Source organism: Giraffa tippelskirchi, chromosome 10, assembly GCF_054371585.1.
Source record: "Giraffa tippelskirchi isolate mGirTip1 chromosome 10, T2T-mGirTip1v1.2.pri, whole genome shotgun sequence".
Taxonomy (NCBI): Eukaryota; Metazoa; Chordata; class Mammalia; order Artiodactyla; family Giraffidae; genus Giraffa; species Giraffa tippelskirchi.
Window position 1 is genome coordinate 129,882,724 of NC_137284.1, and position 16,188 is coordinate 129,898,911.

At 40.3% G+C, this 16,188-nt stretch overlaps 1 protein-coding gene and 1 long non-coding RNA gene across 3 annotated transcripts in view; both read left to right on the plus strand.

Annotated features, from left to right (window-relative positions):
* The window catches only part of CPED1 (cadherin like and PC-esterase domain containing 1), a 316,761-nt gene that overhangs the window by 273,469 nt on the left and 27,104 nt on the right, over positions 1-16,188 (plus strand). For both annotated transcript variants that reach the window (XM_081535345.1, XM_081535344.1), the window contains 3 exons: positions 13,210-13,430; positions 13,693-13,794; positions 14,211-14,298. In XM_081535345.1, coding sequence (XP_081391471.1) covers positions 13,210-13,430; positions 13,693-13,794; positions 14,211-14,298 — 411 coding nt within the window. The remainder of the gene's footprint in view (positions 1-13,209; positions 13,431-13,692; positions 13,795-14,210; positions 14,299-16,188) is intronic.
* On the plus strand, positions 5,758-6,985 carry LOC145524005 (uncharacterized). The gene is made up of 2 exons (XR_014067015.1): positions 5,758-6,079; positions 6,238-6,985. It is a non-coding gene; the product is annotated as an uncharacterized LOC145524005 (long non-coding RNA).

The following is a 16,188-nucleotide window of genomic DNA, read 5'->3' on the forward strand; positions in this document are numbered from 1 at the left end:
ACTGAGTAACTAACACTGTAACATATTAAGTAGAGAGAGCCAGAGACAGAGAGACAGAGACACAGAGAGCTCTACTGTTTTCCTCTTCTTATAAAGACACAAATCCCATCATGACGCCTGCACCCTCGTGGCCCCATCTAAACCTGATGGGAGCTTCCCCAGTGGGTCAGTGGTAAATAATCTGCCTGCCAGTGCAGGACACCCAGAAGACATGAGTTCAATCCTTGGTCGAGAAGATACCCTGGAGGAGGAAATGGCAAGCCACTCCAGTATTCTTGCCTGGAAAAGTCCCACGGATAGAGGAGCCTGGCAGGCTACAGTCCAAAGGGTTACAGAGAGCCGGACACGGCTGAGAAACTAAACAATAACAGACCTGATTACCTCCTAAGGCTCCGCCTGCTTCTACTGTCACCTGTCAAGCATGGGATGGGGTTAGGGTTTCAACAAGTGAATTTCGGAATGACACAAGCATGAAGACCACAATGATGTCTTTGTTCATTTCAAGGCAAATTATTAGCAACTCTACAAAGTAATGATAGGAAAAAGGGAAGATCTTCTTCTTACCTGTTAGAGAGAGATGGTGTTACAAAGACTGAAAATAAAGGCATGTGTTCAGATTAGGGGATCCCCGCACAGACCAGCCAGGGCTTCTCTTCGTGACTGTTTGGGTCCAGAAGTGTCCTTCAGACAGGCACGCTTAGAAACTCAAATTTACCAGCACACTGACCATGGTCCTAATGCTAGGATCATGGTCCTAGTAAATTAGCATCCTGGTCTGTTTTGTTTACCAGGATGCTAATTTACTCTATACACAACAGGGAAGTATTGTACATTTTTATCAGAAGAGCACAACCAGAATTAGCAAAACCATCCTGCAAGCAGTATGGAGAATGCCTGCGGAAAGGAGGAAATGGGTGTGGGTGCCAGGGAGGCAGAGGCTGCTTAATGGAAAATTTCCATCATCGACACTGAGGAGGCAAAGAAAGTAAAGAATATGTATAGAATAATCCCATCAGTGTAAAACCTAATGCCTCCATGCTTACAGACACAGAAAATTTCTGGAGGCAACAAGCCTTAAGAGTGATTACATAAGTGCAGGGGAGTGGGGGACGAGTGGCATGGTGACAGGATTGGCCATGTGCACTGCCAGGCTGGGGGCAAAACGGAAATGCGGGACCCTGTGGTCAATCATTGTTACGAGTTTTGAGAAGGCAAAAGCAGACCCAGAAAGCAAGTACAGGACCCTTATACACACAGACCCTGTGTGAATGCCCAGGTCACATGGCCACAAAGCCAGTTCATGTAGTAAATTATGGTTGTGTGTGTGTGTGTGTATGTGTGCGCGCGCAGTCATATCTGACTCTTTGTGACCCCATGGACTGTAGCCCGCCAGGCTCCTCTGTCCATGGAATCTTCCAGGCAAGATTATTGGAGTGGGTTGCCACTTCCTTCTCCAGGGGATCTTCCTGACCCAGGGATTGAACCCTCATCTCTTGCGTCCCCTGCATTGGCAGGCAGATTCTTTACCAATGCGCCACCTGGGAAGCCTAAATTATGGTTGGTCAAGTGTAAAGATATCTTTTTACATACAGGTTTCCTCCACTATCTACAAGTAGAGCTCTCCAGTGAAGTCTTTGGTAAATCAAAATAGAGGAAGCTGAAGAGTACTCCCCATTTTCTGAAAGTTCAATTTACAGTACTTGCTTTCCTGAAACTCCTATGTTAGTACCTGTTTTTGCTCACCAAAAGAAACCTAAAGAGGATTTTTGCTTTTAGGAAAAAAGCTTGTCCTAACGTAGGTCTTTCATAAAAAGAAGTAGCATAAATTGAACTTTTGGAAAGCAGGGGATACATGTGTGTATTACCTTTATTTTTACAACAGGTGAGCACCTTTTTAAATCCAAAAAACCTGTATTTTAAAAAGTTATATACATCAGAACTTGGGCAGAGGTAGTGGAGATGAAAAGCAGGGAAAAACAGACATTTTCTATTCCAAATCACAGGATTTGGTAATGTGCAGACAGGTTTATGTACTCATATACCACACAGCACAGAGATGGTCGTGTCAACATTCACGATTACGACTATGAAATAGCATTTATTTGCAGAAAGCTCCACTTATGACTAGGGGTTGGTAACAGAATATTTTCCCTGCACATCTATTTCTCATTCTCTCAGAGTAAAATGTAAATACAGTTGTGCCTTGAAACTCTTTCCTTTCATTACTGAGACAATTTCTCATCCTACCCAGAACTTTTTATAGTTACCATTCTATTTCAAAGACAAATGTTGGATTGGCCAAAATTTTCGTTTGGATTTTACCATAGGCTGTTCCATAAGATGTTATAGAAAAACCTAAGTGAACCTTTTGGCCAGTCCAATACATGTTAAAACACATCGTTACAAAAATAGAAAAAGAAGTAACACAAACATATTTTTTATAAACGCTCAACTTTTTTGGGAGGGTCGGTAGGGGACGCTTTTTGCCATGTCAAACGTTCAAGAAAAGAAACATATTATTTGACTGATATTATACAGAAATTCACTTTACAAATGCCTAAGTACAGCAGGAAGCAGTAAGTGCCTCTGACAGGCTCTCAGGAATGAAGTGACTTTTTTAACTCATTGAAGACATCGGAGAAACTCTGCTGCCCCAGGTCAGAAACGTTGCAATCTCAGTTCTCCCTAACATGTTATCACAGAGTGGAATCCAGCTGATCACTTAACACAGTTAAGCCCAGACCACTTTTTCTAACTTTTGGGCTGTACCTTGTTTATTCATTCACCTAGCTTTTGTTGAGCTATGAGTCTGTTCTAGGTGTGCACAGCCGGATCCTCCAAGGTGCCAGATATCTAGTAGGAGAAGACAGATGAGAGAGATGTGATCTTTACAGTGTAGCACAATCATTGCAGAGATTGGGAAAAGCCCAGAAGCTGACACCTGACCTGGACTGGGAGAGTCTTGAAGAGTTGCTGAAAGAAAAAATGCCTGGGCAGAGTGGTGTTGGTAGTTATAAGCTATCTACCAATCACATGACTTTGAAATAGTTTAATTGAACTGGAAAAAAAAATAAAGATCTTCATTTTTCTCAAAAGAACCTGCAATGAGGGTCATATCACTCGAGCTTAATGCTTCCTTTGATTTTTCTCTTGCTGGAGGGAACAGAGAATGGAGGAAACAGACAATGGGCAGGAACCAAGCAGGTGAAGGGTACCTGGAGATGATTCTGAGTTACTCATGTTCAGTTAGCTCCAATTTATGCATCTTGGATCGTGTAAAAGTGGAGACATACCTAGACATGCAATTTCTAATGGTGTAGTGCCCTTCCTCATTTGAAGCCTTTCGACTAATATGGAAAGTTCAATTTCAATTAATATGGAAAATTTTACAGTGAGAATCCAACATGTCACTGTTACCATGTATAGTAATGCAAATACATTGTGCTACAAAAATCAGAACTTTATTTCAAATTTCAATCAAGGCGTCCTTTAAGGAAATACATTAAGCTGAGTTATTTTTCTCCAAAGAACCATTAGGAGACAGAATTTGACTGGGCCCATGAGACTTATTGGAAAGTTAGGCCTTCAAATAGTGTTCTACTTTCTCCAAAATCTCGAAGTACTCATTTTTCTCAGTTGAATTTCCTCATGTTGTTATTATGACCTTTTACATCATTTACCACTGCTTTACATTGATGCCGCTGCTGCTGCTGCTAAGTCACATCAGTCGTGTCCGACTCTGTGCGACCCCATAGACGGCAGCCCACCAGGCTCCGCCGTCCCTGGGACTCTCCAGGCAAGAACACTGGAGTGGGTTGCCATTTCCTTCTCTAATGCGTGAAAGTGAAGTCGCTCAGTCGTGTCTGACTCTCAGCGACCCCATGTACTGCAGCTCACCAGGCTCCTCCATCCATGGGATTTTCCAGGCAAGAGTACTGTAGCGGGTGGCCAGAGTGGAAAGCTATACTTGGAAATGGAGGCCCACCTGTGGAGAAGGAACAAAACACGAATCAACTGGGGTTTAAGAGGTGGTTCAAGTTTCATGTAACTTTGACCAGGAATGTCACTGCACTCCATGTGTAAGAGGGGCCAAACTTTTTACACTTCAGTCATTAGCCTTTACTTCTATGAACGGGAGGCTGGTCTCTGAGAAAAGATGACGCAGGGCTTCTCAGAGCATTTGTATCAGTTTCTATGGCATGCTTGTTTGTGTCTGGAGGGCAGGTAAATATGAGACCCCTTTTAAGCTCTAAATTTATCCAAATATGAATTATTTCATTTGTAGGCTTTTGTAAATATGCATAGGTTTTATGATGTACCATCGTGCTGAGTCAAAGCAAAATCCATTGAAAAAGTATAAGCTATGTGTTAAATTGTACTCTGATGAATGTCTCTAAATACATACATACCTCTTTCTTACTCAGTAAATTTTAAATGGAACATTTATAAAAATTTATCATAGTTTTGTAATCACAGTGCAGCATACATAAGAAATAGTTTAAAAGGAGGATAATGAAATTTATAGCTGAAAAAACTTAGGAGTCTGACCAAACTGAGTAAAATGAGCTTTTATTTTGTTTGTCAGTTGAAAACATAGTTCAGCTGACAAACTCAGTAATTTTATTACTCGATAATAAAATACCTGACAGAAGAGTGCAATTAAGAAAGGAAAATATAAAAAGGCAATATTTACTGAAAGCATTTAAGCTCATGTTAAAACAGGAAATGTAACTTACATTTTTAAAGCAATGTTTGCAAGTTAAGTACTGTCTTGGACTTAAAGGTGTTTACATATTTGAAGTACGCCCAACTTATAATAATATGTTCCGGTTAATATGTGAATTCCATTATGGTTACACAATTCATTGTTGCTTGTCAGTTTCAATAAAAAGAGGTGACTAGAAGGAAAGGAGTGTACCTGACTTTTACCAGGAAAGGATGGCATACACATAAAGCCCACAATACAGAGGGAAGGGCAAAATAGATAAGTACTTTTGTTCCAAGCAGCTAGACGACCCATGTCTAGGTGATATTGTTCAGTTGTTTGCTTTCATTTTTGCCAAATTTCATGTGTTTTAGAGTGACTTGCCTCTATGTCAATTTTCATCTGTTCTTGACCCCAAAGAGCAATTTGGTTGGTCATCTATAGCCAGTTTGATCAAAATGCATCATTGAAAAACATTCATTGCAATCATATTACATTTCACAGAGAAATGCTTTGTTGAACTCGATTTTCATCCTGCCCTAAATGTCATTAGCCATCTGATCAGTCTCAGCTTCATATTAGAGCTGACTCACCCTCTACTACCTCACTTGGCAGTTATCTTATTGGTGGTGCTCAATCATGAGGCTCATGGGAGTCACCGCAGAGCTTTCTAAACCTATAGGCTATTCTTGGCCCTGGACTAGATGTAATGAATAAGACTACTCCTCACTTCACTTTCATTTCCGTTGCTTACCACGATGAGAGCTCCTCAGTAAGTAGGTGTTGCCAGGATTAATAGACAAGGAGCTCTTATATAATTTCCCCTCTTGGAAGGTTCCAGTGGGTTCCTATTAACTGGCTGAGATCTGTGCTGGCATCTACATGCACTTTGTTGGCTCTGAAGAAATATCCCCATTTCTGTGAATATTGAGGATAGAACCTATGCAAGAGGAAAGAAAGGAAGATGGAAAATTATTTTAAATAGAGGATTTCTCCCCCTATCTATTGATTCTACATATACCCACTTCTTTCCCAGCTCCAACAGATCAAAAGAATCTGAGACCCTACCAAGCTACCTTTATATTAAGTTATCACAGTGAGCCCCCATTGCTCCTCTTCATTTCTTTATAACTTGCTTTGCTAACTATTCCTTGTTACTTTTGGTGACTTTGGAGAAAGGACGTAATGGAGTAAAATATTTACATATTTAGGTGTTATCATCATTAGTTCCCTTTATTCATGATGAAACAAAATGGGATGAAAATTGTTTCATTTTATATTTTAATCAAAAATTCTGAAAGTGTTTATTGCATTTTCACTAATAAATGATTGTTCTTGCTTATATTTGCCCCAGAGAACCAATTTCTCTTAAGAGTAGAAGTCCTTTTATGCATCATGTGGATGATAAGTTTAGCCTTTCAAATACTTCATGCTGTTGCTTAGTCACTTAGTTGTGTCTGTTTTGTGACCCCATGGACAGTAGCCCCCCAGGCTCCTCTGTTCATGGAATTTCCCAGGCAAAAATACTGGAGTAGGTGGCCATTTCCTCCTCCAGGGGATTGACCCAGGGATTGAACCCGGTTCTCCTGCATTGCAGGCAGATCCTTTACTGACTGAGCTACAAAGGAAACCCTCCATATACTTCATACTTTTGCTAATTCACAGGTGGAAAATCTGAATTTAGTGTTTTTTCTTTTTTCCCAGACTAAGCATGTAAGAGAATGTGGTAAAGACTAGCTAGGTGTTCATTAAACTCATTTCTTTCCTGGCACAAAGCTTGACTACATTTCTCAGTCTCCCTTGCAGCCAGGTATGTGACCATATGATTGAGTTTTAACCAATGGTTTGTGAGCAGTAGTGACAGGCCCATCCCTCAGGGTGGGCCCATAGGAAACCTGGCAGCTCTTTACTCCTCCCCCGGCTAGATATCAACACCCAGTGAGTTCTCAGAAATTGTAGCTGAGGAAGGCCAGGGCTACTCATCCTGGGACCCTGCTCCCACACATACCCCTGCCTCGAACCACCTGGACCGTTTTCCTGAAGAAGTAAATGTCGATAGTGTTTAGGCCACTATACATTTCAAGGCTCTATTTGTTAATAGCACTTAGCCTATGTCACCTAATGCAAGGACTATATCAGGTTGAGAAACTAGAAAAGAAAATAAAGATAATTAAACCATTTCATGGTTTTTAAGAAGACTTTTAAAATAAGCACAAGCTTTAATAAAGCCTAAGAACAAGGTGTGCTTCTAGGTCTTATAGTCCATGGCAGTATGAAAAATAGTAGAAAAAACACCAGACCTTATACTTCTCAGTGACACCCTGCATGCCAAGTTTGGGGAATAGAAACAGATGCAAAACTCTTCTAAACACATCTTTGTCTCCTGCTGATGAGCTGAGATCCAGCCTCTCATGCCACATTGAGACACAGATGTTTCTGCTCCTCTCCAGAGTCCACCTTGATGGAGATAGGCTCCCTGCATTGCACCCCAGGACCAGAAGAGAGATGCTGCATAGGAAAGTGCCATTCAATCTTTGGAATAAAGCTGCTAATGGAATCCAAAATATTATTAACGTTATTCCTGTGATGGGCTTTATTGAGCCAATGCATAATCCTTCCCTCTTAGTCCATTGTTCTATAGAAGTAGAAGTAAAGTTACCTAAGCTGATTATTTTTGCATGAGGTTTCAAAATGCCTTTAAACACAAGGATTTAATCTAATTGCTGCCCCTATTGCTGACTGATTTTTTAATTAACATAAAAAGCCAAATGAACATATTCATTTAGAAAATGCATATTTTTAGTAAAAAGAATAAATTGTCATGGTATCATCACTTCAAAATAACCAGTCTTTTCTATGAATTCGTATGCTTTACTTTTCCAAAAATTCAATAATATTTATATTCCGATTATAATCAGCTTTCTCTAAAAGTAAATTAAAATGTTCCACATCACAATATATTATTATTTCAATATCATTGTTAAAAGAGTAAGCAAGTTAAAGTATATGATTATACCTTAATATAATCAACCTGATAGATATATGTTATGTTGCTTCCAGCTTATTTTGCTTTCAAAATATATTTTCATGGGCATCCTCAAGTATTTCTCAGAAGTGGAAAACTGCCAATTTATATACACAACATCAAAGTTTCCAATCATCCATTAACAAATAAAGACTGATTTTTACTCTTGGCACTATTCTGGACACTTAAAATTCAACAGTTAAAAAAAAGAAAGAAAAAACTTTTCCCTGTGGTGCTTAATATTGTTGGAGCTTTAAAAAAAAATGATGGAGGAAAAAACAGTTATTTTAATGTTTTATTGCTAACTGATTATTTTTATAATTGCGTATTGGTTAATTGTATTGTTTCTTCTTTGAGTGCATCTGCCAGCCAACACCTGTGCATGCTAGTATAAGGCAGTAATTTTCACAGGAAAGAAGAGTTTTTTACAAATTGTGTGGCTAGTTATACATATATGTTATGATGATTTAGACCCTTTACAGTGGAATTTGAAAACAAATAACCTGCTCATTTCCTTTTAAAAATTCACCAAGTCGAATGATCTAAATAAAGACCAAATACGAATTATGTGGCTGAAAAGAACCACTCTTATTCCTGGTATTATTTTCTAATTATGTGCATTTTAAAAGCTGATATTTTGAAGTTAGAAATCTTTTAGTTAGGAATACCAATTAACCTCTTCCAAAAATGGCTTCTTCTACAGAACCAGCAATCTTAAATTCACAAGTGCATTTACATCTTAGTTATAATTTATCATTTCTATCTTTCATGAATAGAAAGGCACTGGGAAAGAATAATTCTCTAGAACATAGTCTTCTATGTCAGAGCTGTGTCTACTAGATTCAAAAAATGCTATCTCGCTGTTTGCAGTTTAGGAGAACTTGTTTTGCAGATGATGGTGGTATTTTGCAGATGCCCCTTCCTTCTCCCTGGAGCCTGTCAGTTACTGATGAACAGTGGAGACATGAGGGACTGTTCAGAGGTTGTCAGTCTGCTTGATTCAAAATGTGCTTCACCAGCAACCTGCAAGCCCTGTTGAGAGTCTGTAACAGGGTTAGTAGGACAAAAGAGAGGATGCTGTGATTTAGACATTTCCTATCTTCACTGACTTTTTCTTTGAAATAGCTAATGAATTTAAAGTGCCTAGGGACTTCCTTGGCAGTCCTGTGCTTAAGACTCTGTACTTCCACTACAGGAAGCACAGGTTCAATCCCTAGTCGGGGAACTAAGATCTCACATGCCAACTGATCCCAGAGTACATATTACATAAAAGCAACAATTAACAGCCGAAGTATACACTACAGTAACACAAAACAATACAGAAATGCAGCCACTTGGAAACTGAAGCTCCCACTCCTAAATCTTGGACCAATGAGAAATCAAAGAAAGTTACAAAATGCTTGTAAGAAAAAAATCATCTGAACTATTTCCTATTAAAACAAAGCAAATTGATGGCATTAAATTGGTGTCATATAAAAATAAAATATAGTGCCTAGCAGTGCACCGACTCAAAAGACATGAGTTTGTGCCAATTCTGGGAGATAGTGAAGGATGGGGAAGCCTGGCATGCTGCAGTCCGTGGGGTCGCAAAGAGTTGGACACAACTTAGCAACTGAACAACAACCAAGCGGTGCACTGCAGGGCACACAAGAAGCATTCCAAAATGCTTCTTGCCTTTCCTGTGCCTTCATGCTGGCTCTTACTGTGTGCTGGGTGCCAGAAATAAGTATTTAAAAGCTCATTAAAGTCTTTTATGGTGTTGCCATTATTTTCCCCAATTTATACATAAGGAAATGAACCCATGCAGAGGTCACATAATTTGTCTAAGTCATCTGGTTAATAAATAACAGTTCCTAAGAATTCTGATGGAGAAGGCAATGGCACCCCACTCCAGTACTCTTGCCTGGAAAATCCCAAGGACGGTGGAGCCTGGTAGGCTACAGTCCATGGGGTCGCTAAGAATAGGACACAACTGAGCGACTTCACTTTCACTTTTCCCTTTCATGCACTGGAGAAGGAAATGGCAACCCACTTCAGTGTTCTTGCCTGGAGAATCCCAGGGACGGCAGAGCCTGGTGGGCTGCCGTCTATGGGGTCACACAGAGTCGGACACGACTGAAGCGACTTAGCAGCAGCAGCAGCAGCAAGAATTCTGAAAAACAGATTCTTTGCCTCTGTCATGCATTGATGGGCTGCATCTTCCTACAACCCCACAGAAAAGACTGGACATTTAGAAAATATGTTTTTTCTTAGGAATAGGCAGCTACTTGGATTTTCTTCAGCTTCTGTAGCCCACAACACAGGTGCCCAGTGATCTTACCGGCTGCCCAGAGATAACACTAGGAGGGACTGCATCTTGATACTGAAGTGGAAAGAATCTGTAAGAAAAATCTGTAGTGGAAATTTAGCTCAACTAGATTGCCAAGGTCCCTTACTGGTATTAAGAGCTGAATTGTGTTTCTACCCAACCAGATTCATATTTTGAAGCCCTAGTTCTCAGTACTTCAGAATGTGACTGTATTTGGAGACAGGGCCTCAAAAGGGGTAATTAAGGAAAAATAGGGGCTTGCCTGGTAGCTCAACGGTAAAGAATCTGCTTGTAATGCAAGAGACCTGGTTTGATTCCTGGGTTAGGAAGATCCCCTGGAGGAAGAAATGGCAACCCACTCCAGTATTCTTGCCTGGAGAATCCCATGGACCGAGGAGCCTGTGGAGCTACAGTCCATGGGGTCACAAAGAGTCAAACACAACTGAAAGACTGAACACGCACGCACAAGGAAAAATAAGGTCATTATGTGAGGCCCTAATCCAATATGACTAGTGTCCTTATAAGTAGAGAAAATTAAAACACAGACATACACAGAAGACCATATGTGGACACAGAGAAGATGACCATCTACAAGTCAAGCAGAAATGTCCTCAGAAGAAACCAACCATGCAAATACTTTGATCTTGGATTACTAGGCAAGAATCATGAGAAAATAAATGTCGGTATTTAAGCTACCCAGTCTGTGTTGCTTTGTTATGACAGCCTTAGCAAACTATTAGCAACACAAATGGAGGTGGGTCTTTACTAGTCTCTGAAATGAAGAGCTTTTCGGATTATTCAGAGTTCCCTTTTAAAAATCAGAATTCTGGACCAGAAAAATAAACAAATAGTCAAATCCAGTAAGGAGAATTTCAAGTGATTTCACAGAGTATTTTTCTTATACTGGGATGTTGACACTCCAGATGGAACTTGACCTAGAGGATCAGTGACTGGGGCCTTGACATCTTAGGTCACTCTATTGAGCTTGGTGATGCTATTGTAATAGCGATTGGAAGGGAAATTCTGAAAGAGAATGCCTTCTGGATTTCTTCACACTGCTACTTGAATACACTTACCATGAAAGAATAAACCTTTGCAGAGTCTCACTAAATTCATTATGGATGGATGAATGCAGTAGTGCCTGACAAGTGACGGCAGTGACCACTTTAAAATCAGAAGAAAATATGTGCATGACTATTACAAAGGGGGGCTTCCCAGGTGGCACTGGTGGTAAAGAACCTGCCTGTCATTTCAGGAGACATAAAAGATGCAGGTTCAATCCTTGGGTCAGGAAGATCCCCCGGAGGGGGCACGGCAACCCACTCCAGTATTCTTGCCTGAAGAATCCCATAGACAGAGGAGCCTGGCAGGCTACGGTCCACGGGGTCACAAAGAGTTGGACACGACTGAAGCAGCTTAGCATGCAGCACACAATGCAAAGGGAAGTCTCAACAGAAAGAGTAAAGAACTGAAGAAGGAATTAAACCTTATCCAGAGACATTAAAAGGAATTGTCTCTAACAAAAGTCCCTTTGACTTTCAGTTCAATGAATATTTTTTAAATGCATGCATAGTACTATGGGGGAAATCAGAATTTAAAAATTAACCTTGACTCTGACCTTAAATACTTATTGATATGATATAAGAAAAAAGATACAGTCACAAATAGCTGTAATTTCATGTAGTCTTTGATAAAATCAGTAATGGGGTTGAAAATTACAATGAAGTCCCAGAGGACAGAAAGGTCATTCTGACTGGGGCATTGGAAAAGACTCTCTGGGAGAGATGTCTGTGTTAAGTCTGGAGGTTGTGTAGCATTTACACAGACTACATTGCAGAGGGCAGGGCTTTCTAGGCAGATGGATTAGCACAAGGAAAAACAGATGCTGTTGACTGCAAATCATGTTCAGTGAAAAACTAGGAATCTGACCTGCTTACTTGAAGGAAATTGTTGAGAGGATGGGGCCATTGACCCTGCATTTGGAGATCAAGGGCTTGGATTTGAGTCCTGTGTTCCCCATTTACTAGATTTATAACCTCAGTCTCCCTGAGCCTCAAATACCTCGTCTGTGAAACAGAGATAATGACTCACATCTCATGATTATGGAGATTAAAAGTGAGTGCTCAGTGTGAAGCCTCCACCTAGCAAAAGCCGATATGCAATAAAAATTCGGTAAATGTTAACTGAACCTCAGAGTTAAAACCTGACTCCGCAGAACATGGAGAGCTGATAAGGTTTTTGAGCACGAAAGGGAGATGAGACATTTGGAAATTTATGCCAATATTACTGTGTGGAGAATGAATTAAAGGGCCGCCATGGTGCAAGAGGGCTTCCCTGGTGACTCAGATGGCCAAAAATCTGCCTGCATTGCAGGAGACCCAGGTTTGATCCCTGGGTCAGGAAGATTCCCTGCAGAAGGAAACAGCAACCCACTCCAGTATTCTTGCCTGGACAGTTTCATGGACAGAGGAGCCTGGCAGGCTACAGTCCGTGGCGTGGCAGAGTCGGACAGGACTGGGTGACTCACACACGTGGTACAAGAAGATCCATTAAGCAAGTGTTAACAATAGTACACCTTTGAGGCCATAGGAGCCTGAAGCAGGACTGTGCTTATGGAATTTAAAGGAGGTGATAGATGAGAGACTTCCATGGCAAATGGCCCTGGGACGTGCACCCTGGAACATAGACTGCTTTTCAGAAAATCAAATTCTAGTTCTGTGGCTCTTTTCTCAAGTAGTAGCATGACCTCTATTGAGCTAGCTAACCTCTGTGGATTCCCAGTTTTCTCATCTACAAAATAAAGAGATTGGAACATCTCTAAGTACTCTTACAGCACTAGAATACTTCATGCCTATTTGAATCAATAACACGTTAAGCTGATTAGATGAGAAAGTGAAGCGCCTAAGAGGGATAGAGAAATTAAAGATAACATGAAAAAAGCAAAGAGCTTTAAAAATGAGTTAGTGGGCCAGTAGATGATGTCATTACTAGGAATATGGAAAAGGAAAATGAACAGGTTTGGGAGAGAAGAATTGATGTCGTTTCTAACAGTTTAAAGGGCTATCCTTCAATTAGATGTATGTCTCTGTTTTCATCAGGTTACTTGTTTTATATTGTCTTCTATATCTCATACACATCAGATTTTAAAGCAAACATTTTTTTAACTTGTAGATTCTTTTCATTGGAGATTCAACCAACAGAGGGATAATGTACTATCTGATTGAAAGACTGAATGAAACCCTGGAGGAATGGCAGAAGGTGCATGGCACTAAATTCTACCATAATGTCAATGGAGGGAAGACCTTGATCAGCTATTCCTACTATCCCCAGTTTTGGATGAGCCCTTCATTGAGACCAACATTTGAAAAAGCCCTTGAACATCTTTTGCAAAGGTACAACGGAACAGTTTTGAACGAAACCATACCACAATGTAGTGATGTTTTACTAGCAGTCATGATTGTTTGCTGTGTATCAGACGTGCTGAAAAGTTTAAATACCAAGTATTAATAATATGGCTGAAAATGAGGTAGAAATGATAAGGAGGTCTTGTGATCAGGATGCCAGCTAGGGTTCAATGAAATGTGAGGCAGTGCTGTTAAAATGTTTACCATCTGTTTCAAGGCAACACATGTTGTTTTTCTTTCTGGATTTCAGATCAAGTCCCCTGGAGAATACCAACCAGACTGTATTGGTTGTTGGTGGTGTTCAGTGGCTTAATTCCAATCACCTGCAAATTATTCACAAGGTTTTAAAGAGGTAAATTCGTGCAACAATAATTGTCATTTGTATTCTAAGTAAAAAAAAAAAATTTACTCTTGATGTGAGTGAATTTTATCAAGATTTTATATAAAGGACAACTTGTAATTTAGAATCCAGCAGTTCAAGCCTAGTTTAAAATGTTTCAAGAATACTTTTTTATCCAATCACAACATGGCTCTTCAGCATCCAAGTCTCCATTTGCTACAGATCAAAACATGCCCACTGACACATAAAACTCTATCCACACACACAACAAAAAAAACCACTAATGTACATCAAATCTATAAAATGAGAATTTAGTCCTATATGGCAATTACCACATTCTAAAGGAATTCCACTCCACTTGCTTGTGTAAACATGGACATCTAGAAATGTCATCAGAGTTTATGACTTGAGATCTGCTTATTTGACAGGGAAAACTTACTCAACATCCTTGTGATCATCAAAACGTTGGGAATTGGATTTCATTTGCCAGTGGATGGAGTGCACTTTTTAACACAGGTAAATCCATATTTTCCAGGCTGTGTGAACTTCATGGTCCCTGTAAGGATCCTTGCTGGTGTCTGAAAAAGGACCCAAAAGGCACTGTATAATATTCAACAACCTTCATAAATTCAAAGCGGATGGTACACTTAAGGGCTATGATTTCAAATCAGTTATAATGATTCCTGGAAATAAGGAGACAGTTCAGTTCAGTTACTCAGTCGTGTCCGACTCTTGGCAACCCCATGGACTGCAGCACACCAGACTTACCTGTCCATCACCAACTCCTGAAGCCTACTCAAATTCATGTCCATCACGTCAGTGATGCCATCCAACCATCTCATCTTCTGTCGTCCTCTTCTCCTCCCACCTTCAATCTTTCCCAGCATCAGGGTCTTTTCAAATGAGTCATTTCTTCACATCAGGTGGCTAAAGTTTTGGAGTTTCAGCTTTAGCATCAGTGCTTCCAATGAATATTCAGGACTGATTTCCTTTAGGATTGACTGGTTGGATTTCCTTGCAGTCCAAAGGACACTCAAGAGTCTTCCCCAACACCACAGTTCAAAAGCATCAATTCTTCAGTGCTCAGCTTTCTTCACAGTCCAACTCTCACATCCATACATGACTACTGGATAAACCATGGCTTTGACTAGACGGACCTTTGTTGGCAAAGTAATGTCTCTGCTTTTTAATATGCTGTCTAGGTTTGTCATAACTTTTCTTCCAAGGAGTAAGCATCTTTCAATTTCATGGCTGCAGTCACCATCTGCAGTGATTCTGGATCCCCCCAAAATAAAGTCTCTCACTGTTTCCTTTGTTTCCCATAAGGGAAACATAAGGGGACACCAGTCCATAAATAATGCTTTGAATTCATAAAAGAAGAAAGTGGGACCAGAGTTTGAAAAAATAAAAACCTGAGGGTTAAATGAGAGGGCTTATGTTGTAAGTATCCTCTTACCTCATTCATGTTTCAGACACCGTAAAGGCTCCTGCTAAAATCACACGCGAAATTGTCAGTATCAATGAGTAATTTGGATAAGAATGGCTTTGAGGAAGAGGATATCTGACTGATTGCTTTCAGAATTCGCCTTTGAAGTAGTATCATTCATTTTGCCTCAGGTTGGATGTTTATAAATGCAAGGAGTCAAGGCCTCTGATCAGTTCTCATAGAAGACAGTAAATCGGTAGTCTCAACACTAAATACAAGTCTAATAAAAGAAAGACACCATCTGTAGGTAAGAGAACCAGCTGCTCTTACTCAGCAAGGAGAGCTCACACGCAGCCTGGATTGGTGCAGTTGCTCAGGGGGAGCTCAGGAAGCACTGGGAATTGTGGAGACAGGAAGCTGTCCATTGAATGTGCCAACCAAGTGAGATTTATTTTTGTGTCAGTTACAAGTGCTCCTAGCTTTCTCCAGCACACATCACAGGATGCCCCTCTCCTTTCTCGAAACTTTACTTTCCTGGCCACCAGATCTGTGATGCAAAAGCATGAGAAACAGTAGAAAGTGGCCAAAGTAAAACCACCAATATCTGCTGGGTTAAGGTCAGGTAAAGTGAGTTGAGACATTTAGCATCTGGGATAGCTGAAGGGTTTGAGACAGTCAGGGATTAGAAGAGGGGTCTTTTGATCATTTCTTCTATGGGTTATCAGTTGAATCTCCTTTAATGTTATTTGAGGTCTGCAAGTCATGTTTGCAGTTCCTTCTTTTTTTTTTTAATAAATTTATTTATTTTAGTTGGGGGCTAATTACTTTACAATATTGTAATAGTTTTTGCCATACATTGACATGAATCAGCCATGGGTTCACATGTGTTCCCCTTCCTGGACCCCCCACCCACCTCCCTCCCCATCCCATCCCTCTGGGTCATCCCATTGCCCCAGCCCTGAGCATTTGTCTCATGCATC